Below are 27,101 nucleotides of genomic sequence, written 5' to 3'. Positions count from 1 at the left end.
TGTGTGGATTCCCATTTTACAGGGTGGGGATGCCGAGGCTCAGAGAGGTCATGCAAATCAGCTGAGGTCACACAGCTGGGAGGTGGTGAAGCTAAAATTGACCCCAGGCTGTCAATACCCTGCCTTTTTTTTTGAGACGGAGTCTCACTCTGTAGCCCGGGCTGGAGTGCAGTGGCCTGATCTCAGCTCACTGCAAGCTCCGCCTCAAGACTAATCTCATTATGCCCTTCATCCCTGTTTGCATCAGGGGCTGCTGCGAACATGATGGGGCTCATGTGAAGTAGAGATGGGCCAGGACAGGAACATGACAGGTCCCACCCTGGTCCTCTGGAGCCCTTGTCATCAGAGGACTCCACTAGAAATGCTCACACAGGAAGCTGGGATTCACTGGGTTTTCAAACAAAAGGGATTGGAACTCACAAATCTGCCCCCAATTCCCAAATTTACCCTTTTTTCTTTCCTCTGTCCATAGCAAAAGCACAAAATATTTAAAAGAACTCTGCAAAAAAGACACTGCCGTGAAGAGGGACCTGCTGATCAAGGTACAGTGGAGTATGGGAGATGTGGGGCAAGTGTTTAAGGGTCACAGAAAAGAGTGAGTTTGGAAGGGCATTGGACCCGGTGTGCAGTGGTTATTTGGTAATGTTCTGACTTACCTATAGAAACTGGACTTGAAAAATTCCCTCCAGGCCTACTTTGGGCAACCAGGAAGAGAGGTGTGGAGGTCCATGGGCATGTGGGGGCACGGGGGCAGGAGGCCCTAGATATGGGTTGAGGCAATGACTGCTGGGCTGCTGGGCTTCTGAGTGGGAGTGATGAGCTGCAGCATTAGCAGGACTCTGGCTCCCATGCTGGTCGATGCTGCTGGCATGGAGTTTCCTCCAGGCTAGGGGGTGGTCAATGTAGGTGGGACTTTCTTCCTTCCTCAAACAGGGAACAATTCCTCAGGAAACCAGGCCTCTGCTGCTGCTTCTGTCTACAGTGCACCTCCATGGTCAGGGGGCCTCTGCCCACACTGGGAGAAAGAGGGAATGACAACAGAGGAAGTTCATGTGCCAGGGAGTCCAGTAGACTGCCCAGCTATGGGTACCAATGGGCAAACTCAGGACAGATGTATGTGTTTGCTGAGACTCCCTGCTCTGCCCTTCGCAGACATCTGAAAATGGTCATGTCACAGGATGCTCACCAGTTAGCAGTGACACATGTTCATGACAAGTATCTGGGGGATCCATGCATTCCTAGGGGATCCTCCCTGACCAGATCTCAGAAACCTCCATGCAAATGAGAAGGCAACATGTCACCCCACCCAGGATTCCCGAAAACCCTGCCATATCTGTCAGAGATGTCGCCTCAGGAGGCCACATCCTGAATGGAGGAAGAGAGAGTTCTGTGAACGGAACTCCCCTGGGGGATCATTGGCGAGGCCAAACCATGGATTTGGCATGGTGCAAACCCAGTTTGTGTGGCAGAGACTCCAGTGGGGCTCAGATATGCAGGTGCCACTTAACCAGGTCTCGTAAAATGCCCTGCCCCTTTCCCATCACGACTCTGCAAGGCTGGAGTCCTAGATACTCAGAGGCTCCAGAGAACAAGACCCTGATGGGTGGTGGTGCTGGGATGTGGGGTGAATGCAGCCGAGACAGAGCGTCCAGTAGGGGGAGGAGGTGCCCTCTCTTTTGGGGCCCTGCAGAGTCACTGCCCGCTCTGGTCTGTTTCCTCACCTGGAAAATGAAGGGATGCTGAGACTGTAGTGCAGGCCTCACAGGGTGGAAATGAGGTTCAAGAAAGAAAGCAATTGGAGGGTGCTCATGAATGGTTCTTCCTCAGAGGGATGAGGGAGAGAACAATGACAACAGCTGCAGGGAACTGAGCACTCAAGAGGCCCTGTGAGGTAGCTGTGGTTTCCATGGCTCTTTACAGAAGAGGAAACAGTCTCAGGGAGGCCTGGCTGCATGATTGGGTGACACACACAGGGAGTGTGGAGCTGGGCCGGTGGTATGAGCACTGTGCCAGGTGACTCACGCCTGTCCCTGGGGATCCAAGTGTGGGGTGGCTGGGGTGTAACTGGGGGAAGGGAGGAGAGCCTGACTATCCCTCTCCCTGACACCTGGCAGGCGGGGAGCTTTAAGGTGGCCACCCAGGAGAGGAACCCCCAGAGAACCCAGATGAGGCTGCGGAGGCAGAAGAAGGTGAGTGAGACTGTGGCATGGAGGGACCGCAGGGGATCGGAGGACAGGGCTCTTTTCCCCACCAGTTGGAGACCTCCATATCAAGACAGTGGGGGCTTCCTCCCCAGCCCTGTCCTCCTATGGCCACTGGGCCTGTGAAAACTCCATTGGAGAGACCAGAGCAAGGGTGTGGGAAAGCAGGACTCAGAGTGGATGTGGGGAAGGGTAAAACGGGGACCACAGGCCCTTGTGACTTGTTAAAATCCCACTATAGAGGTAACTAGGAGTGATTGCTAGACTTGGAGGTCAGCTGGTATAGAGGAGGCAGAGAACTGGGAAAGGCAGCTGAGGGTCTTTGGCTGCTACAACTGGGAGACCTTGGGAGGGGGTTTCTGGGAGACAGGGGCTAATGGGATTTCATGGGACAGGGCCTTGGGCAGACACCTGAGGGTCAATACTCATCACCACTACTCCTCCCACCTCCCCACCCCTCCATGGCACAGGGCGTGGTCTCCTTCCTGGGGGATTTTCTGACTGAATTACACAGGTTGGCTTCAGCCATCCCGGATGATCTGGATGTGAGTGAGCCTAGGGCAGGCTGGTTGGGAACCAGGATCCTGAGGCTTGGGAGGAGAGGGGCCTGGACCAAGCCTTTAGATCTCAGCCCTTGGAAAATCTCTCCTGAGAGCCTCACAGCTGCTCCTGTGGGTGTGGGAGTCAGGCCCATCTCATACGGCTGAGTGAAGGAGGCTCCATGCAGCCACCAGTCCCTATCTCTGAGTGGTGAAGCTGCAGAGCTGCCTGACTGCAATGCTGCTGAGGTGTGGGCTGAACTGTACTCAGACTCTCCATGGGGTAGTCCCATAATAGGAGGATGAAATTGAGCCTTTCCAAGGGCAGGCAATTCCAGGGTCACTGAGTGCTTTCTTTCTATGTGAGACCTCAGTTTCTCTGTCTGTCATCAGAGAAGGTTAAGGCAGAGGGTCCCGAGCCTCAGCTCCCTTGTCCCCTGCTCTAGAGCCCGGAGCCTGAGGCAGCTCCAAGTCCTGTCATGTGCACATCCCCTGTCCCTGGTGTCCTTGGCAGTAGAGCAGTATGGGAAGGGATTTGGTGGGGATTGTTGTGGGCCAGGGACCTTTCTGATGGACTGTCTGCCTTCCAGGGCAACACCAACAAGAGGAGGAAGGTGAGCAGCTGGGGCACTCACATTGGTTGAGGGTGGGAATGTGGACATCACAATCCACCCTGGACAGGACACTCCCTGGTTCCATCCTCTACATCTTAGTTTACTGGGAGGGTTTGACACATACAGGAGGAGGAGACCTATCCCAGTGGAGAGAGTGGGAAAGGTACTGGAATCAAAGACCAATTCCTGCAGGAGGGGCTCTTCATATCCTACTCTGAGAACAGACTGGGGGCTTCATGGGGCCCCTTCACAGAATGGACCCAGGGACCAGCCCCTTCTCCCTGCCTGCCAAAGGTCCCCTCAGCATCTTCCACCCAGGCCCTGTCAGCATCCTGCCTTCTGTCTCTAGGAGGTCCAAGTTCTGCAGGAAATGCAGCTGCTCCAAGTGGCTGCCATGAATTACAGGCTACGGCCTCTGGAGAAATTTCTCACCTGTTTCTCAAGAATGGAGCAGCTCAGTGACAAGGACAGGTGAGGGCCTGGCACATGGGCAGAGGGTGGGAGAAGGCTCTCCATTTTTTTTTTTAACATGGTCTGGCTCTGTCGCCCAGGCTGCACTGCAGTGTCACCATCTCTGCTCACTGCAACATCTGCCTCCTGGGCTCAAGCCCTTCCTCAGCCTCCCAAGCAGCTGGAACTACTGCTATCCACCACCGTGTCTGGTTGTTCTCCTGTTGTTGTTCTGGTACAGGTGGGGTTTCACGATGATGTCCAGGCTGCTCTCAACCTCCTGGCCTCAAGCAATCCACCCACCACAGCCTCCCAAAGTACTGACAGTACAGGTGTGAGCCACCCAACCTGGCCTAGAGGAGGCTGTCCTGTGGTGAGCTGCAGAGAGCCTATGGCCATGACTCCACTGCCAGCATCAAGCCCTGTTGCATGGGGACTGCTGGCGAACCAGGATTCCAGCTGGGCAGGCACAGAGAGGGGACCTGATGTGTGGTTCATGGTGGCCTCACAGCTGCCTCTCTGTCCTGCAGTTACAAGCTGTCCTGCCAGCTGGAGCCTGAATTCCAGTAACCCAGAAACATCCTGCAGTGGCTAGGACCCCATCTCGATGCTGGCCAGAACACTGGCTCTGCATCATCCTTCACCGACACCGGGGACACCAGGGAAACACATCTAGGTGGCTGGCAGCTCAGCTGCATCTTGACCCTGCTCCTCAACCCCAACTCCTCCTGGATCAGGCCATGGGACTTTTGCAAGTCAGGCGGGAGATCATTTTATGTTTATTTTCTTTAATGTGTAAGTAACGGGTTTTTTTCTTAAGTTTCATTAAAATAAAATTTTAAAACATTATTCAGGCTGGGCGCGGTGGCTCAAGCCTGTAATCCCAGCACTTTGGGAGGCCGAGATGGGCGGATCACGAGGTCAGGAGATCGAGACCATCCTGAAACCCCGTCTCTACTAAAAAAAAAATACAAAAAACTAGCCGGGCGAGGTGGCCGGCGCCTGTAGTCCCAGCTACTCCGGAGGCTGAGGCAGGAGAATGGCGTAAACACAGGAGGCAGAGCTTGCAGTGAGCTGAGATCCGGCCACTGCACTCCAGCCCAGGCGAGAGCGAGACTCCGTCTCAAAAAAAAAAAAAAAAAAAACATTATTCAGAATGTTCTATAGTTGTTGGAATGAGAACAGTAACTCCAGTGCAGTAACTGTATACTAGTCTTTAGGATTCATAGTCTAGCATGCCAAATTGAGGCTATGTCTGAACAAGTCATGGAATTGCTTTTGCGTTACACCTGCCAACCGTTTAATGTTTTCCTTCTTTATTCAAATTAATTATTGCTAACTCTGTATAAGAAAAACAAAAAATAAACAAAAAAACCCTTACAGCGCATAGAATGTGACCCAATCTACCACACTTGTTCTACTGACCACCTACTCTTAAACTTAAATTCTAGTTCCACTGGGTTACTCTACTGTTTTAAGTTGTAAATATTTAATGAATCACTTAAATATTTACTGAAGGGCTGGAGATGGGAGGTATTTATGCAAGTGGTAGGGCTGGCCTTCTCCAGAAGTCCTCTGCAGAAGGGAGCTGCCTATGAGTCTCCAGGAAATAAAGTTTTCCCACTATGGATCTTCCCAGACTTTCTGACACCTCTCCCCTAAGGGAACATCAAGGAAGGAGAGAATTGTTTGAACCCAGTATCTAAAGGATGTCCCACAGCTTAATTTGAACACAAGCCGCATTGAGGTATATCAGACAAAAACAAGTCAAAGAAATCAACATTTCAGGGTCTGAAATATAATATCCCCAAATCAGCACAAAATAAACGCTTAAATCCAGTTCTGGAGCCACAAAGCTCCTATAAGAAAAGTGGGAGTTTGTATTTCAGCAAAACTGGTATCTATGCATGCAGTCTGCAAAAAAGAAAGAAAACAAAAGCAAAAATTATCTCTGGCAAGAAACCTTTAGGCCATGCAATTGATTTGGCAATACTTTTTCTTTCTTATTTTTTGTTCTTTTCAGATGGGACACAAAAATCACTGCTAACAAATGTGAACACAAACACATGGAACTATACATGATTTTAGAGCTTCTGCATGGGAAAGAGAAACAATGAACCATGAAAGAAGGCATCTGATGAGTTCATGTCCTTTGTAGGGACATGGATGAAGCTGGAAACCATCATTCTCAGCAAATTATCACAAGAACAGAAAACCAAACACCACATGTTCTCACTCATAGGTGGGAATTGAACAGTGAGAACACTTGGACACTGGAAGGGGAACATCGCACACTGGGGCCTGTGGTGGGTTCAGAGGTTGGAGGAGGGATAGAATAGGAGGTATACCTAATGTAAATGACGAGTTAATGGGTGCAGCACATCAACATGGCACATGTATACATATGTAACAAACCTGCATGTTGTGTACATGTACCCTAGAACATAAAGTATAATAATAGGAAAAAGAAGGCATCCTACACATTGAAAGAAAGTTCAGCAGAATCATATCTGTGAAAGGGGTTGCAATCTAACTTGTATGAGAAACTCACTACTCTTACTGGGAAAATGAACAAAACCTAATACCCAAGCTAAAACTGGGCAAAGAACCTGAACAGGCACATCTGAAAAGTAATCATGAAATTGAGAGGTCAAAGAGAAGCTGCTCGACTTCACTAATCTTCACACACATGTCTAAGTGCAAACCACACTCACATACCTCTCACTCTAATTAGGATGAAACTTACCAAAACAACAAAAAACCCATACATTCACAGGCAGTGGCCAATGTAGAAATGCAGGAAAAGAGATTTTATACACTATTGGTGGGAATGTGCATTACTATACACACGAAACGAAGTAGTTAAGGTGCCTTAAACATTTTACAACTACCCATTAACCTAGGAATACCATCACTGGTTATACACAGAAAGCACATGAAATCTGTTATATTGAAGAGATATCGGCCTTCTTATGGTGATTGAAGCAATATGCACAATAGTGAAGGTATCCAATCAACCTACATGTTCATGCACAGATAAAGGGATAAAGAAACTGCAGTACACAATGGAATCCTCCTCAGCCATAGAAATTCATGAAACCATGTCATCTGCAACAATGTACAGAAACCTGGAGGACATAACCTTCAACGAAATGAGCCAGGAAAGGACAGACAAACACGTCATGATTTCATGCATGTGAGAATGAGATCAACTTTCTCTCTAAACGACTTTATCTCCTAGAAGTAGAACATTCCACAGTAGTGAAGAGTGCCTGGGGGTGGGGGAGCCAGGGCAGGAACTCGGAAATGGATACAATGTTAACTGAGATGACAGGAATAAATTCAACTGTTCTACTCCACAGCAGGGTGTCTAGACTTAACAGTATCCTACCATATTTTCCAAAATGGCTGAAAAGAAGGATTCTGAATATTGCAACCACAGAGAACTAATAAATAATAACTACACAAGGTAACAGAGACAGTCAATGCCTGGCTTTCATCATTACACAAGGTACATATGCATGGATCAAAATGTCCCACTATACTCTTTAATTGCATACCTTTACTAGAGAGCAAATTGGTTTTAAGGACATAGAAATAAACAATGTTGAAGTTCATGTGAGGCCAGGAAATGACCTGTACTTCCAAGACAATTCTGAGTAATTCAAACTACATTGGATGCATCACACTCCCTGATGTGAAATTTCACTCAAACTCTAGGTACTTGCTTCCACATAGATAAGTGGAAGAGAACAGAGAACCTGAAGTAAACCCACACACCTCATACCACCTGATGCTGGATGAAATACACAATGATGAGTAATGGGGAAAGAACTCCCTTTTCAATAGTCTTGGGATAAATGGTGAGCCATAGGCAGAAGAGTAAGTAACATTAGGCCTCTACTTCTCACCATGTACCAAAGTTCACTCAGTTGAATGAAAGATATAAATGGAAGACCTCAAACTACAAAATCCTACAAGAGACCCTAGGAAATACCCTTCTCGACATCAGCTTCGACAAAGCATTTATATGCCTAAGACCCCACATGACACTGCAACAACGGCAATAATCGACATGTGGGATATAATACACTAAAGAGCCACCACAGAACAGAAGAAATTACCCACAGAATAGACAGACCACATACAGGATGAGAGAAAATGTTCCCAAATTATGTACCTGACCAAGGTCTAATACCCAGAATCTACCTTAAAGACCTTACACAAATCAATTAGCAAAACCCCCCAAATACTCAATTAATAAATAGGCAATGGATATAAACACATACTTCTCGAAAGATGATGTACAAGCAACCAACAAATATGAAAATATGCTGAACCTCCTTGTCAGAGAAATATAAATCAAAAGCACAATGAGATATCATCTCACGCTGGTCAGAATGGTGATTACAGAGTTAAACCAAAAAAAAAAAGGACACTGGCAAGGCAACAGAGAAAGGGGACACTGGTCCACTTTTGGAGAAAATGCAAAGTAGTTCAGACACCATGGAAAGCACTTCAGAGATTACTCAAAGAACTTAAACCAGAGCTACCATCTGACCCAGGAATCCCACCACTGGATATACACAGAGGAAAATAAATCCTTCTGTCCAAAACATGCATGCACACAAACGGTCATGGCGGCACCATTTAAAATGGAAAACACATGACATCAACGTAGGTGCCCATCAACAGTGGATGAGAAAAGGAAAATGTGGTACATATATACCACAAAACACTAGGCAGCCAAAAAAAAAAAAAAAAAAAAAAAGAGGAAATCATGTCATTGGCAGCAACATGAAAGGAGCTGGAGGCCATTATCTAAAGAGAAAGAAGGAAATGACAGAATACCAAATGCCACATGTTCTCACTTACAAGGTGGAGCTAACATTGAATACACCCTACCATAAAAGTGGAAACAACAGATACTGGTGACTATCAGACAAGAAAGGAAGAAGGGACGAGGTATGGGCTAAAGACCTATCTGGTGGGTCCACCCACTGCCTGCATGATAAGATTGCTTGGACCCCAAGTCTCAGTGTCATGCAATATACCAAAGGCAGTAACTAATCTGCCTTTGTACACTTAATCTGTAATAAAGGTGGATATTATGCTAGAAATACAAACTTGGAAGTTAAAAGCATGAATGAAAAACACAAACTTCTATAATTATCCAGACAATCTTTTATTTGGCATAAACTAAGAAAGTGGACAGAATGAGTAACCCAAATACTCAACCCCAATTTACATATATTGAACACGTTTTTCAAAAGAACACCAAAAACACACAATGGGCAAAAGAGAGCCTATCCAACATATGATTTTGAGCAAACCGAATATTCACATGGAAAACACTGAAAGAGGACGCTTACGTCACGCAACAAAAAAAATCAACGCAAAATTCATTAAAGACCTAAAACTCAATTCTGAAACCACAAAACTCCTACAAGAAAAGATACGGTGCGCACGTCTTTAGAAAAGAAATCCATGCATGTAGGCTGCTAAAGGTATTTAAAAAACTTTAAAACAAGGAAACACCCATAGACAATGTAATGGCTTGGCATTTTCACTGAAAAGCTGGGGATCCTGTTCCACAGAACAGTGGAACACATTAGAAGACCCAGATATAAACCTGCACATCTGAAACCATCTGACATTTGAAAAAAATCAACAAAAATAAGTGATGGAGAAAGGACTCCCTATCAGTAAGTGGTGCTGGGATAAGTGGCTCTCTAGATGTAGAAGAAATAACACTGGGCCCCTGTGTCTCACCATGTACAGAAAACAACTCATAATTAGTCAAAGTTTGAAATGTGAAATCCAGGGCCGGGCGTGGTGGCTCATGCCTGGAATCCATGCACTTTGGGAGCCAAAGCGGATAGATGACTTGAAGTCGGGAGTTCAAGACCAGCCTGGCCGACATGATGAAACCCTGCCTCTAATAAAAAAAAAAAGTTAGCAGGGTGTGGTGGCACGTGCCTGTATTCCCAGCTACTCAGGAGACTGAGGCAAGAGAATCACTTAAACCTGGAAGGTGGAGGGGGCAGTGAGCCAAGATTGCTCCATTGCATTCCAGCCTGTACAACAGAGCGAGACTCAGTCTCTAAATAAATACATAAATACATAAAAATGCAAGATCTGAAATGAAAAAATCCTGCACAAGAATCTAGCAAATACCCTTCTCGACAGAGGCTTTGGCAAAGCATTTATATGTCAAGTCCCCAAAAGCAATGGCAACAAAGCAATTACTGATAAGTGGGACTTAATACACAAAAGAGCTGCTGCACAGAACAAGAAATGACCACAGAGTCAACACACAGCCTATAGAATGAGGGAAAATACTCCCCAACTATGCATCTGAAAAATGTCTAATATCCAGGGTTTACCATAAAAACCTTAAACAAATAAAATCAGAAAAAAAAAAACCCAACTTATAAATGGGCAAGGGACATGAACACACACTTAAAAGAAGGTGTACCAGTAACCAATGAGCATGAAAACATGTTCGATCTCACAGATCATAAGAGAAATGCAAATCAGAAACATACTGAGATACCATCTCACACTGGTCAGAATGGCAATTACGACACATAGTCCACAACAACAGAGGCTGCTGGGGCAGATGAGCAAAGAAAAGCGGCTCCACTGTTGGGGGAAATGCAAACTAGTTCAGACCCCCTGGAGAGCAGTGTGGACATTTCTCAAAGAACCTAAAAGAGGACTACCACCCAACGCTGCAACCCACTCCTAAGGATCTACCCAGAGGAAAATCCTTCCATCCAAAACATGCACGCACTCGTAAGTTCATGGCAGTACTACTCACAATGGTAAAGACATGAATCATCTTTTGTGCCCATCAGCAGTGGATCAGAGAAAGGAAATGTGGTACATACACACCACAGAACACTACACAGTCATAAAAAACAAATCCGTACCCTTACCAGAAACCTGGACAGAGCCGTACGCCATTATGAACAGAAGGCAAGAACAGAAAACCAAAATTTTCAAAACAGCTACAAAGGTCAGTTGTGAATATTCTCTCCACAGAGAAATCTTAAGTCTGGAGCTCACAGAGGTGCCAGATACTGTGATTTCATTATGATGCTATGTTTACACAGATCAAATTTTCCCTTGTACCCACTGGTTATACACACATACTCTACAGCAATGAAACTGCTGTCCCATTTTGGTAACATTCATTCTCATCGGAGTGAGATGATATCTGAGTGTGGTTTTGATTGACTTCTCATGAGGTTCAGTAATGTTGATTCAGAATCTTTTACCTGTGCATCCATCTCAGGTCTTCAGGTTCTTTGCTCAGTCTTACACATCAAATAGAAACAAGTTCATGATAACTTGGCAAACATCTCTAACCACAGCAAAGTGTAAATCAAAACCACACTTAGATACCATCTCATTCTAATTGGAATGAGTGTTACAAAAAAACACAAAATCGTTGAAAGAAAGGCAAATGCTGGTGTGTTTCCAGAGAGAGAGAGACAGAGAGAGAGACACTCTTCTCCACACTTCATGAGAAGGTAAACAAGTGCACATGCTACAGAAACCACTTGGAGATTCCTCCAAGCGTTAAAAGACTCCAACTACCATTTCAAATGGCAATTCTACTACTAGAAATTCACCCAAAGCCATTGAAATCAGGACACTAAAGATAGATCTACCCACCCATGTGGATTTCCGCACTGTTCCCAAGAGCCAGTGTAAGCACCAACCTACCTGCTTATCCACAGACGAAGGGAGAAAGAAGCTACTCCACATGTTCACACTGGGATACTCTTCAGACAGAAAACCACAATGAAATCATATCGTGGGGAACCTCACAGTTGCACCTGGAGGACATGATGGTAAATTAAATGAGTGAGGGGGAGAGAATCAAACCTGAGTCATCTCACACATGCAGAAACTGAGAAACTCTATCTCAAAGACCTGGCAAGCACAATATTGGTTTCCAGAGATTGGGGGAAAACAGGAGTAATGGGCAAGGATTGTAAATGGGTACAAAGTTACACACAAATGAGAGGAAGAAAGTTCTGTTGTTCTATTGCACTGCAGGTTGACCAGGGTTCACAGTATCGGCACGTCACTTTCATCGCAGCTTGGCAGCAGAATACTGAAGGTTCTCAGCATAAAGGAATAAACAATGGGAAAAGGTAACGGAATCACTAAGTACCCTGATTTCATCGTTCCACAAGGTACGCATGGGCCATAATGCCACACTCTACCCTCTCGTATTGACTCTTCACTATGCAACACATTTGCTGAAAGAAATAGAAATAGGGGCTGCTAATATTCATGTGAGACCATGAAGTGCCCTGAGTTTCATCCTCAGCAGTCCTGAGACATCCAGACTACGTCGGATTTTAAATTTCATGGAAAAGCCAGGGACCCACTTGCACACAGAGCAGTGGAACACACGAGAGGACCAAGAAGTTAAACCACACACTGAGAACCATCTGATCTAACACAGAATCCACAAAAGTAAGCAAAGGGAAAAGGACACCCTGTTCAATCACTGGTGCTGAAATAAGTGGCTAGCCATGTGCAGAATAACACTAGGCCCCTAACTCCCACCACACACAAAGAGGAACTCAAGATGAATGAAAGATTTAAATGTAAAACCTCAAATTATTAAAAACTTACCAGAAAACTTGTGAAATACCCTTCTCCACATAGGCTTTGGCAAAACATTTAGATGTCTAAGTCCTGAAGAGCAACGGCAACAAAAACAAAAATTGATAAGTCAGACCTAATACCTGAAAGAGCTGCTGCACAGCAAGAGAGACTACAACAGAGTAAACAGACAGTGTACAGAATGGGAGAACACGGTCCCAAACTGTGCATCTGACCAAGGTCTAATATGCAGAATCTACAAGGCCCTTCAACAAGTCAACCAGGGGAATAAACAGAAAAAGAATATCCCATTAATATATGGGCCAGGGATGTGAACACACACTTCTCAAAGTCGATGTACAAGCAACTAACAAATAGGAAAACATGCTCAAGCTCACTCATTAACAGAGAGCTGTCAATCAAAAGCATGATGAGATGCCATCCCACGCAAGTCACAATGGTGAGGGCCACACAGACAAAGAACACACACTGGCGAGGCAGCCGAGGAAAGGAAACACTGGTATGCCTTGGGGGGTATGAAAACTAGTACAGACACAATTGAAAGCAGATCAGGGATTTCTCAAAGACCTGAAAACAGAAGTACCATCCCACCCAATAAGCCCACTCCTGTGTATCCAACCAAAGGAAAAGCAATCCTTCTATCCGAAAGACACAGACACTCGTATGTTCATGGCAGTGTTATTCACAATGTCAAAGACATGGAATCAACCTAGCCATCAACAGTGGATGAGAGGCTGGCACAGTGTCTCACACCTGTAATTCTAGCACTTTGGGAGACGGAGGCAGGGGATCGCTTCAGTCCAGAATTCAAGACCAGCCTGGGAAAAATGATGAAATCCCATCTCTACAATAATACAAAAATTTGCTGGATGTGGTGGTGGGCACCTGTAGTCCTATCTAATCCAGAGGCTGAGGTGGGAAGATCACCTGAGCCCAGAAGATGGAAACTGTAGGCCACTGTCATAAGTGAACTAAGGCCCAAATAGAAAACCAGGCCTGCCTTACAAGAGACCCTGAAGGAAGCCCTAAACATGGAAAGGAACAACCGGTACCAGCCATTGCAAAAACATGCCAAAATGTAAAGTCCATCGAGGCTAGGAAGAAACTGCATCAACTAACGAGCAAAATAACCAGTTAATATCATAATGACAGGATCAAGTTCACACATAACAATATTAACCTTAAATGTTAATGGACTAAATGCTCCAATTAAAAGACACAGACTGGCAAACTGGATAAAGAGTCAAGACCCATCAGTCTACTGTATTCAGGAGACCCATCTCACATGCAGAGACATACATAGGCTCAAAATAAAGGGATGGAGGAAGATCTACCAAGCAAATGGAGAACAAAAAAAAAAGCAGGGGTTGCAATCCTAGTCTCTGATAAAACAGACTTTAAACCATCAAAGATCAAAAGAGACAAAGAAGGCCATTACATAATGGTAAAGGGATCAATTCAACAGGAAGAGCTAACTCTCCTAAACATATATGCACCCAATACAGGAGCACCCAGATTCATAAAGCAAGTCCTTAGAGACTTACAAAGAGACTTAGACTCCCATACAATAATAATGGGAGACTTCAACACTCCACTGTCAACATTAGACAGATCAACGAGACAGAAAGTTAACAAGGATATCCAGGAATTGAACTCATCTCTGCACCAAGCGGACCTAATAGACATCTATAGAACTCTCCACCCCAAATCAACAGAATATACAATCTTCTCAGCACCACATCGCACTTATTCCAAAACTGACCACATAATTGGAAGTAAAGCACTCCTCAGCAAATGTAAAAGAACAGAAATTATAACAAACTGTCTCTCAGACCACAGTGCAATCAAACTAGAACTCAGGACTAAGAAACTCAATCAAAACCGCCCAACTACATGGAAACTGATCAACCTGCTCCTGAATGACTACTGGGTACATAACGAAATGAAAGCAGAAATAAAGATGTTCTTTGAAACCAATGAGAACAAAGATACAACATACCAGAATCTCTGGGACACATTTAAAGCAGTGTGTAGAGGGAAATTTGTAGCACAAAATGCCCACAAGAGAAAGCAGGAAAGATCTAAAATTGACACTCTAACATCACAATTAAAAGAACTAGAGAGGCAAGAGCAAACACATTTAAAAGCTAGCAGAAGGCAAGAAATAACTAAGATCAGAGCAGAACTGAAGGAGATAGAGACACAAAAAACCCTCCAAAAAATCAATGAATCCAGGAGTTGGTTTTTTGAAAAGATCAACAAAATTGACAGACCACTAGCAAGACTAATAAAGAAGAAAAGAGAGAGGAATCAAATAGATGCAATAAAAAACGATAAAGGGGATATCACCACCGACCCCACAGAAATACAAACTACCATCAGAGAATACTATAAACACCTCTACACAAATCAACAAGAAAATCTAGAAGAAATGGATAATTTCCTGGACACCTACACTCTCCCAAGACTAAACCAGGAAGAAGTTGAATCCCTGAATAGATCAATAGCAGGCTCTGAAATTGAGGCAATAATTAATAGCCTACGAACCAAAAAAAGTCCAGGACCAGATGGATTCACAGCTGAATTCTACCAGATGTACAAGGAGGAGCTGGTACCATTCCTTCTGAAACTATTCCAATCAATAGAAAAAGAGGGAATCCTCCCGAACTCATTTTATGAGGCCAACATATCCTGATACCAAAGCCTGGCAGAGACACAACAAAAAAAGAGAATTTTAGACCAATATCCCTGATGAACATCAATGCAAAAATCCTCAATAAAATACTGGCAAACCAGATTCAGCAGCACATCAAAAAGCTTATCCACCATGATCAAGTGGGCTTCATCCCTGGGATGCAAGGCTGGTTCAACATTCGCAAATCAATAAACGTAATCCAGCATATAAACAGAACCAAAGTCAAGAACCACATGATTATCTCAATAGATGCAGAAAAGGCTTTTGACAGAATTCAACAGCCCTTCATGCTAAAAACGCTCAATAAATTCGGTATTGATGGAACGTACCTCAAAATAATAAGAGCTATTTATGACAAACCCACAGCCAATATCATACTGAATGGACAAAAACTGGAAAAATTCCCTTTGAAAACTGGCACAAGACAGGGATGCCCTCTCTCACCACTCCTATTCAACATAGTGTTGGAAGTTCTGGCTAGGGCAATCAGGCAAGAGAAAGAAATCAAGGGTATTCAGTTACGAAAAGAAGAAGTCAAATTGTCCCTGTTTGCAGATGACATGATTGTATATTTAGAAAACCCCGTTGTCTCAGCCCAAAATCTCCTTAAGCTGATAAGCAACTTCAGCAAAGTCTCAGGATACAAAATTAATGTGCAAAAATCACAAGCATTCTTATACACCAGTAACAGACAAACAGAGAGCCAAATCAGGAATGAACTTCCATTCACAATTGCTTCAAAGAGAATCAAATACCTAGGAATCCAACTTACAAGGGATGTCAAGGAACTCTTCAAGGAGAACTACAAACCACTGCTCAGTGAAATAAAAGAGGACACAAACAAATGGAAGAACATACCATGCTCATGGATAGGAAGAATCAATATCGTGAAAATGGCCATACTGCCCCAGGTTATTTATAGATTCAATGCCATCCCCATCAAGCTACCAATGAGTTTCTTCACAGAATTGGAAAAAACTGCTTTAAAGTTCATATGGAACCAAAAAAGAGCCTACATTGCCAAGACAATCCTAAGTCAAAAGGACAAAGCTGGAGGCGTCACGCTACCTGACTTCAAACTATACTACAAGGCTACAGTAACCAAAACAGCAGGGTACTGGTACCAAAACAGAGATATAGACCAATGGAACAGAACAGAGTCCTCAGAAATAATACCACACATCTACAGCCATCTGATCTTTGACAAACCTGAGAGAAACAAGAAATGGGGAAAGGATTCCCTATTTAATAAATGGTGCTGGGAAAATTGGCTAGCCATAAGTAGAAAGCTGAAACTGGATCCTTTCCTTACTCCTTATACGAAGATTAATTCAAGGTGGATTAGAGACTTAAATGTTAGACCTAATACCATAAAAACCCTAGAAGAAAATCTAGGTAGTACCATTCAGGACATAGGCATGGGCAAGGACTTCATGTCTAAAACACCAAAAGCAACGGCAGCAAAAGCCAAAATTGACAAATGGGATCTCATTAAACTAAAGAGCTTCTGCACAGCAAAAGAAACTACCACCAGAGTGAACAGGCAACCTACAGAATGGGAGAAAATTTTTGCAATCTACTCATCTGACAAAGGGCTAATATCCAGAATCTACAAAGAACTCAAACAAATATACAAGAAAAAAACAAACAACCCCATCAAAAAGTGGGCAAAGGATATGAACAGACATTTCTCAAAAGAAGACATTCATACAGCCAACAGACATGAAAAAATGCTCATCATCACTGGCCATCAGAGAAATGCAAATCAAAACCACAATGAGATACCATCTCACACCAGTTAGAATGGCAATCATTAAAAAGTCAGGAAACAACAGATGTTGGAGAGGATGGGGAGAAATAGGAACACTTTTACACTGTTGGTGGGATTGTAAACTAGTTCAACCATTATGGAAAACAGTATGGCAATTCCTCAAGGATCTAGAACTAGATGTACCATATGACCCAGCCATCCCACTACTGGGTATATACCCAAAGGATTATAAATTATTCTACTACAAAGACACATGCACACGTATGTTTATTGCGGCACTATTCACAATAGCAAAGACTTGGAATCAACCCAAATGTCCATCTGTGACAGACTGGATTAAGAAAATGTGGCACATATACACCATGGAATACTATGCAGCCATAAAAAAGGATGAGTTTGCGTCCTTTGTAGGGACATGGATGCAGCTGGAAACCATCATTCTTAGCAAACTATCACAAGAAGAGAAAACCAAACACCGCATGTTCTCACTCATAGGTGGGAACTGAACAATGAGATCACTTGGACTCGGGAAGGGGAACATCACACACTGGGGCCTATCATGGGGAGGGGGGAGGGGGGAAGGATTGCATTAGGAGTTATACATGATATAAATGATGAATTGATGGGTGCTGACTAGTTGATGGGTGCAGCACACCAACATGGCACAAGTATACATATGTAACAAACCTGCACGTTATGCACATGTACCCTAGAACTTAAAGTATAATAATAAAAAAAAAACCCAAAAGAAAAACAAAAATAAAAAATATAGCTGTATTCTTCTTAGAATATGCAGCTCAAAAAACTAAAAAAAAAAAAAAAAACAACAACAACAAAAAAGAAAACCAAACACCACATGTTCTCACTTACAAGCGCGAGCTAAACTTTGAATGGACTCAAACATAAAGAAGAGAACAACAGACACCTAGAATGACCACCAGACCAATAAAAAAGCAGGGGGAGGGAGCGTGTGCTGAAGACCCACCCTGTGGGCCCTCTGCTCGCTGCCTGGGTTATGGGGCTATTGGGACCCCAAGTCTCAGCGTCATGCAATCAATAGATGTAACTAACTTGCATATGTACCCTTTAAACTATAATAATAAGAGTAGAATGCATTAAAAATCCAAGGTTAGAACCAAAGAAAATAATAAATGAAAAAACAATCTACTTATCCAAACAATCCATGACTGTCACAAACATAGAACGAGGACCTAAGTGAGAGAAAGAGGCAGCCAAATACTCTATTCAATATGATAAGTAGGGAACACATTTTTCAAAACCCCAAAAAGACACAATGGGAAAGGGAGAGTCTGGTTCAATTATTGATTTTGAGAAAACTGAATCTCCACAGGAAAAACACTGAAATAGGATCCTTACAATGCACGATATACAAAATCAATACAAAATGAATTAAAGACCTAAACTCAATCTTGAAATTGTAAAGGTCCTATAAGAAAACATAGAGTGGGTGTATATTTTAGGAAATCCAGTATCTAAGCAAACAGGCTGCAAAAGGTAAAAAAGCATCATAACACTGAAAAAAAAAAAAATGTAGGGAAACTACACCCACAGAAAATGCAAGGCTTGGTTCTCTGTGTGTGTGCGCACACGTGCACGCACATGCACACATGTCTTTGTGTTTAGTGGAAGTCGGGTGTTGAACACAAAAATCACTGCTAGCATACACAACTATAACCATATGAGACTAGGGACAGTTTGCAACTTCTACAGCGAAAAGAAAACAATGAAACAACAATAAAAAAAGCATCCTAAAGACTGGGAGAAACTATAAAAAAAATCCTACTCCTGAAAGAGGTTGTTATCTAACACATACAATAAACTGATATGACTAAGTGAAAAACAACAAAAACAACAAAAAATATCCAAGGTAAGAGGATCTAAATATACCTGAGTGAAAAGAAGGCAGGAAATTGACTCACAGGTGACAGTTTCTCAATATCACTAATCCTCACAAAAATGTGAATCAAAACCATACTCGGTTACCATCTAATTCCACCAAATCTAATTTTTGGGTATTACAAAACACAAAAATCAAAATTGTTGAACGCAATGCTCAGTGCTGACTTGCAGGAAAAAGAAAAATCCTCTACACTCTTCATGGAATGAAAATTACTATATAAACTACAAAAAATTTCTGGAAGTTCCTTAAAAAAGTAAAAGGTAGGCCGGGTGCAGTGGCTCACACCTGTAATCTTAGCCCTTTGGAAGGCCACGACAAGTCCTGAGGTCAGGAGTTCGAGACCAGCCTCACTAACATGGTGAAATCCCATCTCTACTAAAAATATAAAAATTAGCTAGGCGTGGTGGCAGGTGCCTGTATTCCCAGCCACTTGGGAGGCTGAGGTGGGAGAATTGCTTGAATGCAGGAGGTGAAGTTTGCATTGAGCCGAAATTTCCCCACTGCACTGCAGCCTGGGAGACAAGAGCAAGACTCCGTCTTTAAAAAAAAAAAGTACAACTGCCTCTCCAGCTGACAATCCCACCACTGGGTACATGTTTAGAGAAAATGAAATCCCTGTGTTATCTGCCTTTTCATGTGTCCTGAAGCACTACTTACAATAGGCAAGATGTGGAATCAACCTACCTATCTATCCACACATGAAGGGATAAAGGAACCACAGTATATATACACAATGAAACACACTTCAGCTCTAACACTTCAGGAAATCATGTCATCTGCAACCATGTGGAGAAACCTGGAAGACAATTAGGTGAAATGAAATGAGTCTGCTAGGTACAGACCCACGTTGCATGACATCAAGCATGTGGAATCCAAAAAACATTGTCTCCTAGAAGCACAACTTCCAATAGGGGTTACTGGAGGCTGGAGAGAGCAGGGAGCCTGGGCAGGGATTGATAACAGGTACAGAGTGACGCTCAGATACAAGGAATCCATTCTGGTGTTCTATTGCACAACAGGGTGACTAGGTGACTAGGGTCAACAGAATCTAGAAAAGTTTTTCAAAATCAGCTGGAAAATATGGTTCTGAATATTCTCTCCACAGAGAAATAATAAAGATGGAAGGTCACAAAGATGCCAGATACAATGATTTGATCATGATGCCATGCCACACAAACATATGTCAAAATGTCCCTTGCACTCTTGGGTTGAGGGTGTGTGTGTGTGTCTACTCTATAGAAATAAAACTGCCATCAAATGTTGGTAGCATTCATTCTAACTGGAGTGAGATGAAATCTGAGTGTGGTTTTCTTACACTTTTGTGTGAATCAGTGATGGTGAGAATCTTCTCTTTGACCTGTGCATCAACCTCATGTCTTCAGGTCCTCCACCCAGGCCTACATAACAAATTAAAAACAAATTCACAATAACCTAGCAAGTATCACTTATCATACACACACAAAAATCAAAAACACACTCAAGATTTCATCTCACTCTACATTCAGTGGATGCCACAAGAAAAAAATTTAAACATATTAAAACACAAAACAATCAAGGTGTAGATTTCCAGTGGAGGAACTTATCTCCACAGTTGGTGAAAAATGGTAAACTAGTATGCACACTAAAGAAACCACTTAGATATTTCTTGAAATCGTAAAACTACAACTACCATTTTCTCCAGCAATTCTATTCCTAGATATATACACAGAGCACATGATCAGGACATGGAAGAGATTATCTGTCATCCCATGTGGAATTCAGCCCTATGCCCAAAAGCCAAGATAAGAAATCAGCTGACCTGTCCATCCACAGATGAAGGGATGAAGAATCTCTAGTATACAGACACAGTGGAATACTTTTGCACCATCAAAGTTCATGGAATCCTACCATTTCCAGCAATATGGCTGAACCTGGAGATATTCTGTTCAATCAAATCAGAAAAGCAGACAAAGATCAAACCTGCATGTTCTCACTCATGTGGGAGCTGAAAAATGTAACTCACTGAAGGTGAAAATACAGCAGTGGTCACCACAGGCTAGGGGGAGGAGAGGACATCAAGGACTGGCAATAGGTACACAGAGGTTACAGGAGAGGAATATATTCTGGTATTCCACTCCAAAGCAGGGTGATGATACTTTACAATATGGTCATGCTGTTTTCAAAATAGCTACTAAAGAGGATTTTGAATGTTCACACATCGAAGATATCAAACCTACACATGGTCACAAGCATGGGAAACTCCCTGATTTTATCCATGCTCAAGTATACAAACAAGTATCACAATGTCCCAATGCACCCCTAATTCTGGACATGAAGTATAAAACAAATGTTTTATGAAATGTTAATGATACACGGTAAAAATTCACATGGAACCACTAAAGACCCAAAGAACCTGAATAGGCAAAGCAATCCTAGGGAATACAAACTCAATTAGAGGCCGCATACTCCCCAATTTCAAATTACATGTAAAACCTCCACTCATCCAAAAACTACAGTAGTGGCAAAAAGATGAATCCATGAACCTAGGCACATAAGAGAACCTAAACCCACACCTGTGTGCAGTCAACACATTTTTTTCAAAGAATGCCTAGAAGATGCAATGAGGCCGGGGCACCTGTACTCCTAGCGCTTTCAGAGACTGAGTCGGGTGGATCACTTGAGGTCAGGAGTTTCAGACCAGCTTGGCCAAAATGGTGAAATCCTATCTCTAGTAAAAATATAAAAGATATTAGTCAGGTGTGGTGGTGCACACCAACAATCCCAGACACTTGGGAAGATGAAGCAGGAGAATCGCTCGAAGCAAGGAGCCGGATGTTGCAGAGAGCTGAGATCTCGCCACTGCACTCCAGTCTGGGCAACAGCATGAGTGGGACTGCGTCCCAAAGGGGAAAAAGGATGAGGTGAGGAGTCAGCAGTCTGTTCAATTGAGCAGTCTGAAATGACTAGGTAGCCACATACAAAAGAATGATAAAAGACCTTGATGTTATGCAATACACAAATATAAACTCAAAATACATTAAACCCTAAACACAAGACCTAAAAGCATAAAACTGCTACAGGAGAATACATAGTGAGCTTAAGTTTAGGAAAACCTGAATCTAAGCTCACAGGATGTAAAAGCAAATAGAAAAAAAAAAAAAGAAAAAGAAAAACAGAAAAAAACCCACTTCCAATAACAGAAGTCAAATTTTCTAGTTTTTGTTATTGACTTTACCTTACAAAAACAATCACTGCTAGCCAGTCATGCTGGCTGACATCTGTAAACCCAAGAGTTTGGGAGGCCGAGGCGAGTGGATCACCTAAGGTCAGGAATTCAAGACCAGTCTGGCCAACATGGTGAAACCCTGTCTCTACTAAAAACACAAAAATTAGCCATGAGTGGTGGCACAAACCTGTAGTCCCAGCTACTTGAGAGACTGAGGCAATAGAATCGCTCAAACCCGGGAAGCGGAGGTTGCAGTGAGCCAAGATCATGACACCACACTCTAGTCTGGGCAACACAGCGAGACTCCATCTCAAAAAAAAAAAAAAAAAAAAAAAAAAAAAAAACGAAAAACAAAATAAAAAAAATCACAACTAAAATAATCAAGAAACAAAAACACAAAAAGTCCTGAAGAAGTTCTGCACATTAAAGAAAGGAATGCACCAACCAACACTCAGAAGGCATTCTTCAGATAGAAAGGACATTATAAGGAATCATGTATCTGAAACTACCACACCACTGAGGAGCAAAACACACAAACCCAAGTAACCCCGCCAAAACTGGGACACAAACCTGAACAGACATCACTAAAAAGACAATGCACAATTCACTAACACGTAAAAAGGGTGGTTCTTAACATTACTAATCATCTCTAAACTGTAAATGAAAACCACGCTCAGATACACACTCACCCTAATTTGAACAAATCAAAGAAACCAATTATTTCAAACAAATTCTCTGAAGAAAGTTGCACACACAGATACTCTCATACACTGTTGGGAGAAATCACTGTTACTACAGGCACTATGAAAACCTCTTGGAGATTCCCAAACAATCCAAAAGGAAACTACCATTTCATCTGGTAATTCCAGCAGTGGACATATACTTAGGGACAGTGAAATCACTGCATGGAAGCCATAGCTGCCTTCCCAGGTTGACTGAAGCACTATACACAATAGCCAAGGTATGCAATCAACCTACCTGTCCATCAACTGATGAAGGGATGAAGGAACTTCAGTATACAGACACAGCGAAATATGCCCCAACAACAAAGATTGATGACATAATGTCCTTTGTGGCAACACGGATAAACCTGGAAGACATTATATTCAGTGGAATCAGCCAGGCAGGGAAACAAAAACACTGCAGCATCTGACCCATGAGGAGACTAAAAAAGAATTATCTCATTGAAAGTGAAAGTACAATAGTGGTTATCAGATGCTGGGGGGAGGGGGAGGGCATGGGCTGGCATTGGTAATGGGTACCAAGTTTCACTTCCAGGGGAGGAATTAATGCTGGTGATCTACTCCACCAGAGGGTGACTACAAGTAACAATATGGTAGGATCTCTTTCAATAGAGGTAGAAAGGAGAGGAACATTGAAAGTTCACACCACAAACAAATAAAAACTAGACATGGGAATACATATGCAAAACACCCTGACTTCATCATTCCTCAAAGTGTGCAAGCAAGAAAAATTCCACAGTACCCCCTAATTTTGGACATGTATGACAAACCCAATTTTAAAACTATAAATGGACAATGGGAAAATTCACAGAGAACCATGGAAGACCCTGAAAATCCAAAGCACTTCCCAGAAACGGAAAATCACTTGAATGCCTCATGCTCCAAAATGTCAAATTATATCGAAAAGCTATACTTACTGAGGCAGCAAGGAACTGGCATAAAAATAGAAACATTTATCATTGGACAGTATTGGGTAGCCAACAGACAAACCTGAATGTACTTACAGTCAACAGATTTCTCAAAAGGTCAGGCACGGTGGCTCACGTCTGTAATCCCAACATTTTGAGAGGCAAAGGCTGGCACACTACTTGATGTCAGGAATTTGGGATCAGCCTAACATGGTGAAACACGGTCTCTTATGATAAAAATAGAAAAATTAGCCAGCATGGTGATGTGTGACTGTAATCCCAGCTACTTGGGGGCTGAGGCAGGAGAATCGCTTGGATCTGGGAGGCAGAGGTTGCAGTGAGCAAAGATCACAATTCTTCACTCTAGCCTGGGCATAAAAGCAACACTCTGTATCAAAACAAACAAACAAACAAACAAACAAACAAACGAACGAACGAACAAAAAACCCAAACAAAATGGGAAACAGCTAGTCTGTTCTGTAAATGACTTTGAGAAAACTGGAAACCCACACACAAAACATGGAAACCTCCTTGAGCTTATCCTTAATCCTTATGCAAGGTACACAAGTACTGCAGTGTCCCCATTGCACCCCTAATTCTGGACATGCAGTATGAACCAAACTTGTCATGAAATGTAACTATTCACAGCTAAAAATTCACATGGAACTACCATAGACTCTGAACATGCAAAGCAATCCTAGGAAATATAAACTCGTTTGGAGGTCTCACACTGTTCAATTTCAAATTACATGGAAAAGATCTACTCACCCAAAGACCATTGTAGTGGCCTAACAATGAAACCATGCAGACACATAACAGTACCTAAATGTACATCTGTATGGAGTCAACACACTGTTTTCTTTTTTTATTTTTTGAGACGGAGTCTCGCTCTGTCACCCAGGCTGGAGTACAGTGACCGGATTTCAGCTCACTGCAAGCTCCGTCTCCCGGGTTTACGCCATTCTCCTGCCTCAGCCTCCCGAGTAGCTGGGACTACAAGCGCCCGCCACCTCGCCCGGCTAGTTTTTAAAATATTTTTTAGTAGAGACGGGGTTTCACCGGGTTAGCCAGGATGGTCTCGATCTCCTGACATTGTGATCCGCCCGTCTCGGCCTCCCAAAGTGCTGGGATTACAGGCTTGAGTCACCGCGCCCGGCCAATACACACTGTTTTCAAGAGAATGCCTGGAAGACAAAATGAGGAGTGGGATATCTGTTCAATTAATGAATCTGAAAATACTGGATATCCACATGAAAAAGAATGAAATAGGACCTTTATGTTACACAATACACAAATACCAACTCAAAATAAACGAAAACCTAAACACAAGACCCAAAAGCATAAAACTTCTACAGAAAAACACAGAGTGAGTGGAAGCTCAGGGCAACTTCATCTATGCTCATAGGTTGCAAAAAGAAAAAAGAGGAAATATATGGAAAATACACTCAAAATCAATGAAATGTATCAAAATTGTGATTTTTCTTTCTGGCCTGACCCAAAATCGCTGCTAACAAAAGGAAAACTCAACACATGAAAAAGAAAACTCAAGAACTACGGCATGGTAAAGGGAGCAATGAACCAATCAACAATGAGAAGGCATTCTTCATATAGGGAGGGCATGATGAGGAATCACTTATCTGAAAGGGGTTTTTACATGGTATGCATGAGAAACTAATGCTACTAAGAAGCAAAACGTGCAAAACCAAGTATCCCAGCCAAAGTTGGGCAACGAACCTGAAGAGACATTTCTCAAAAGTCCTAGCTACTCGGGAAGCTGAGGTGGGAGTGAGCCGAGATGACACCACTACACTACAGCTTGAGCAACCAGAGCCAGACACTATCTCAAGAAGAGAAAAAAGAAATAAACTACACAGAGAAAGACAAACATCTCATTGTCTCACTCAGGAGTAATCTACAAAACTTTATTTCATAGAACTAGTAAGCATAACTGTTCTAAATGGGTTGAGGTTCAAAGGTGGGGCATGGTCAGAGATTGGAAACAGGTATAAAGTTACATGTTCCCATGAGAGGAATGAAACCTGCAGTTCTTTTCCACAACAGCAGGGTGACTAGGTCTAATGTTATCAGAGTGTACTTTTCAAGAAAGCTAGAAAAGAGGATTCTGAATGTCTTCACCTCACTCTATGAGGAAAGACAGATGCTAAATACCCTGATTTCATCATTATACAATGTACGCATGGACCAAAGTGTCTCATTCTACCCTCTGGTAGTACACCTTTACCACAAGGTAAATTTTTATAAAGAAATGTAAAGGAACAGGCTGAGCGTGGTGGCTGCTGCCTGCAGCCCCAGCAATTTCAGAGGCTAAGGCAGGCATATCACTTGAACCCAGGAGGCAGAGGTTGCAGTGAGCCAAGATTGCACCAGTGCACTCCAGTCTGAGCAACCAAGTGAGACACTGTCTCAAGAAATAAAAATTAAAAAAAAAAAAATGATGTTCAAGTGATCAACCAACATGAAAAAATGTGCAACCACAGCACAATGCAGCTCCCAAACACAATGAGATATCATCTCACGTTGGTCACAATGGGCATTTTTTCAAAGTCAAAACAACATGCTGGCAAGGCAGCAAAGGAAAGGGAACACTGCTACACTCTTGGTCAATGTGAAAACTAGTTCACACTGTGGAAACCAGTTTAGAGAGTCTCAAAGAACTTAAAACAGAACTACCATCAGACCCAGCAATGCCACTACACTCGGTATCTACCCAAAAGACAATAAATCCTTCTATCAAAAAGACAGATGCTCTCCCACATTCATGGCCTTGCTATGCACAAGAACAAAGACGTGGAAGCATCCTAGGGGAGCAGCAACAATGGATTCAACTTTTTTTTTTTTTTAATGTGGTGCATACACATCACAAAATACTGCGCCGCCATAAGAAGAACACACAATCACGTCCTAAGCAGCATGGATAGACCTGGGGGTTATTGTGTTTAGCAAACCAAGGCAAGAACAGCAAACCAAACCCTCCATGTTCTCACTCATGAGTGGGAGCTAAACAGTGAATACATTCTAATATAAAGATGGAAACAGACACTGGGGACTATCAGATGAAAAAAGGAGGCAGAAAGGGGGTGTGGGCAGAAGGGCCACCTGATTGGCACTTTGCTCACTGCCTAGGTGATGGGGTCAGTGGCCACAAGCCTCAGTGTCATCAAACGTTCACATGTAACTAATCCTGCAATTTAATCAAAATAAAAGTCTATTTTTTTTTTTTTTTTTTTTTGAGACGGAGTCTCGCTCTGTCGCCCAGGCTGGAGTGCAGTGGCCGGATCTCAGCTCACTGCAAGCTCCGCCTCCCAGGTTCCCGCCATTCTCCTGCCTCAGCCTCCCGAGTAGCTGGGACTACAGGTGCCCGCCACCACGCCTGGCTAGTTTTTT

At 43.0% G+C, this 27,101-nt stretch overlaps 1 protein-coding gene across 1 annotated transcript; it reads left to right on the top strand.

The window, feature by feature from the left end:
* Positions 1 to 2,165: 2,165 nt before the first annotated feature.
* On the top strand, positions 2,166 to 4,374 carry LOC115892843 (ral-GDS-related protein-like). Its single transcript, XM_030915323.1, has 5 exons — positions 2,166 to 2,189; positions 2,672 to 2,746; positions 3,331 to 3,354; positions 3,704 to 3,825; positions 4,335 to 4,374. Exons 1-5 carry the CDS (start codon positions 2,166 to 2,168, stop codon positions 4,372 to 4,374), a joined length of 285 nt encoding a protein of 94 aa, XP_030771183.1.
* Positions 4,375 to 27,101: the final 22,727 nt, after the last annotated feature.

This window comes from Rhinopithecus roxellana, chromosome 13, assembly GCF_007565055.1.
Source record: "Rhinopithecus roxellana isolate Shanxi Qingling chromosome 13, ASM756505v1, whole genome shotgun sequence".
In the NCBI taxonomy this organism is placed as follows: Eukaryota; Metazoa; Chordata; class Mammalia; order Primates; family Cercopithecidae; genus Rhinopithecus; species Rhinopithecus roxellana.
This window is presented reverse-complemented; position numbering and strand designations above follow the sequence as displayed.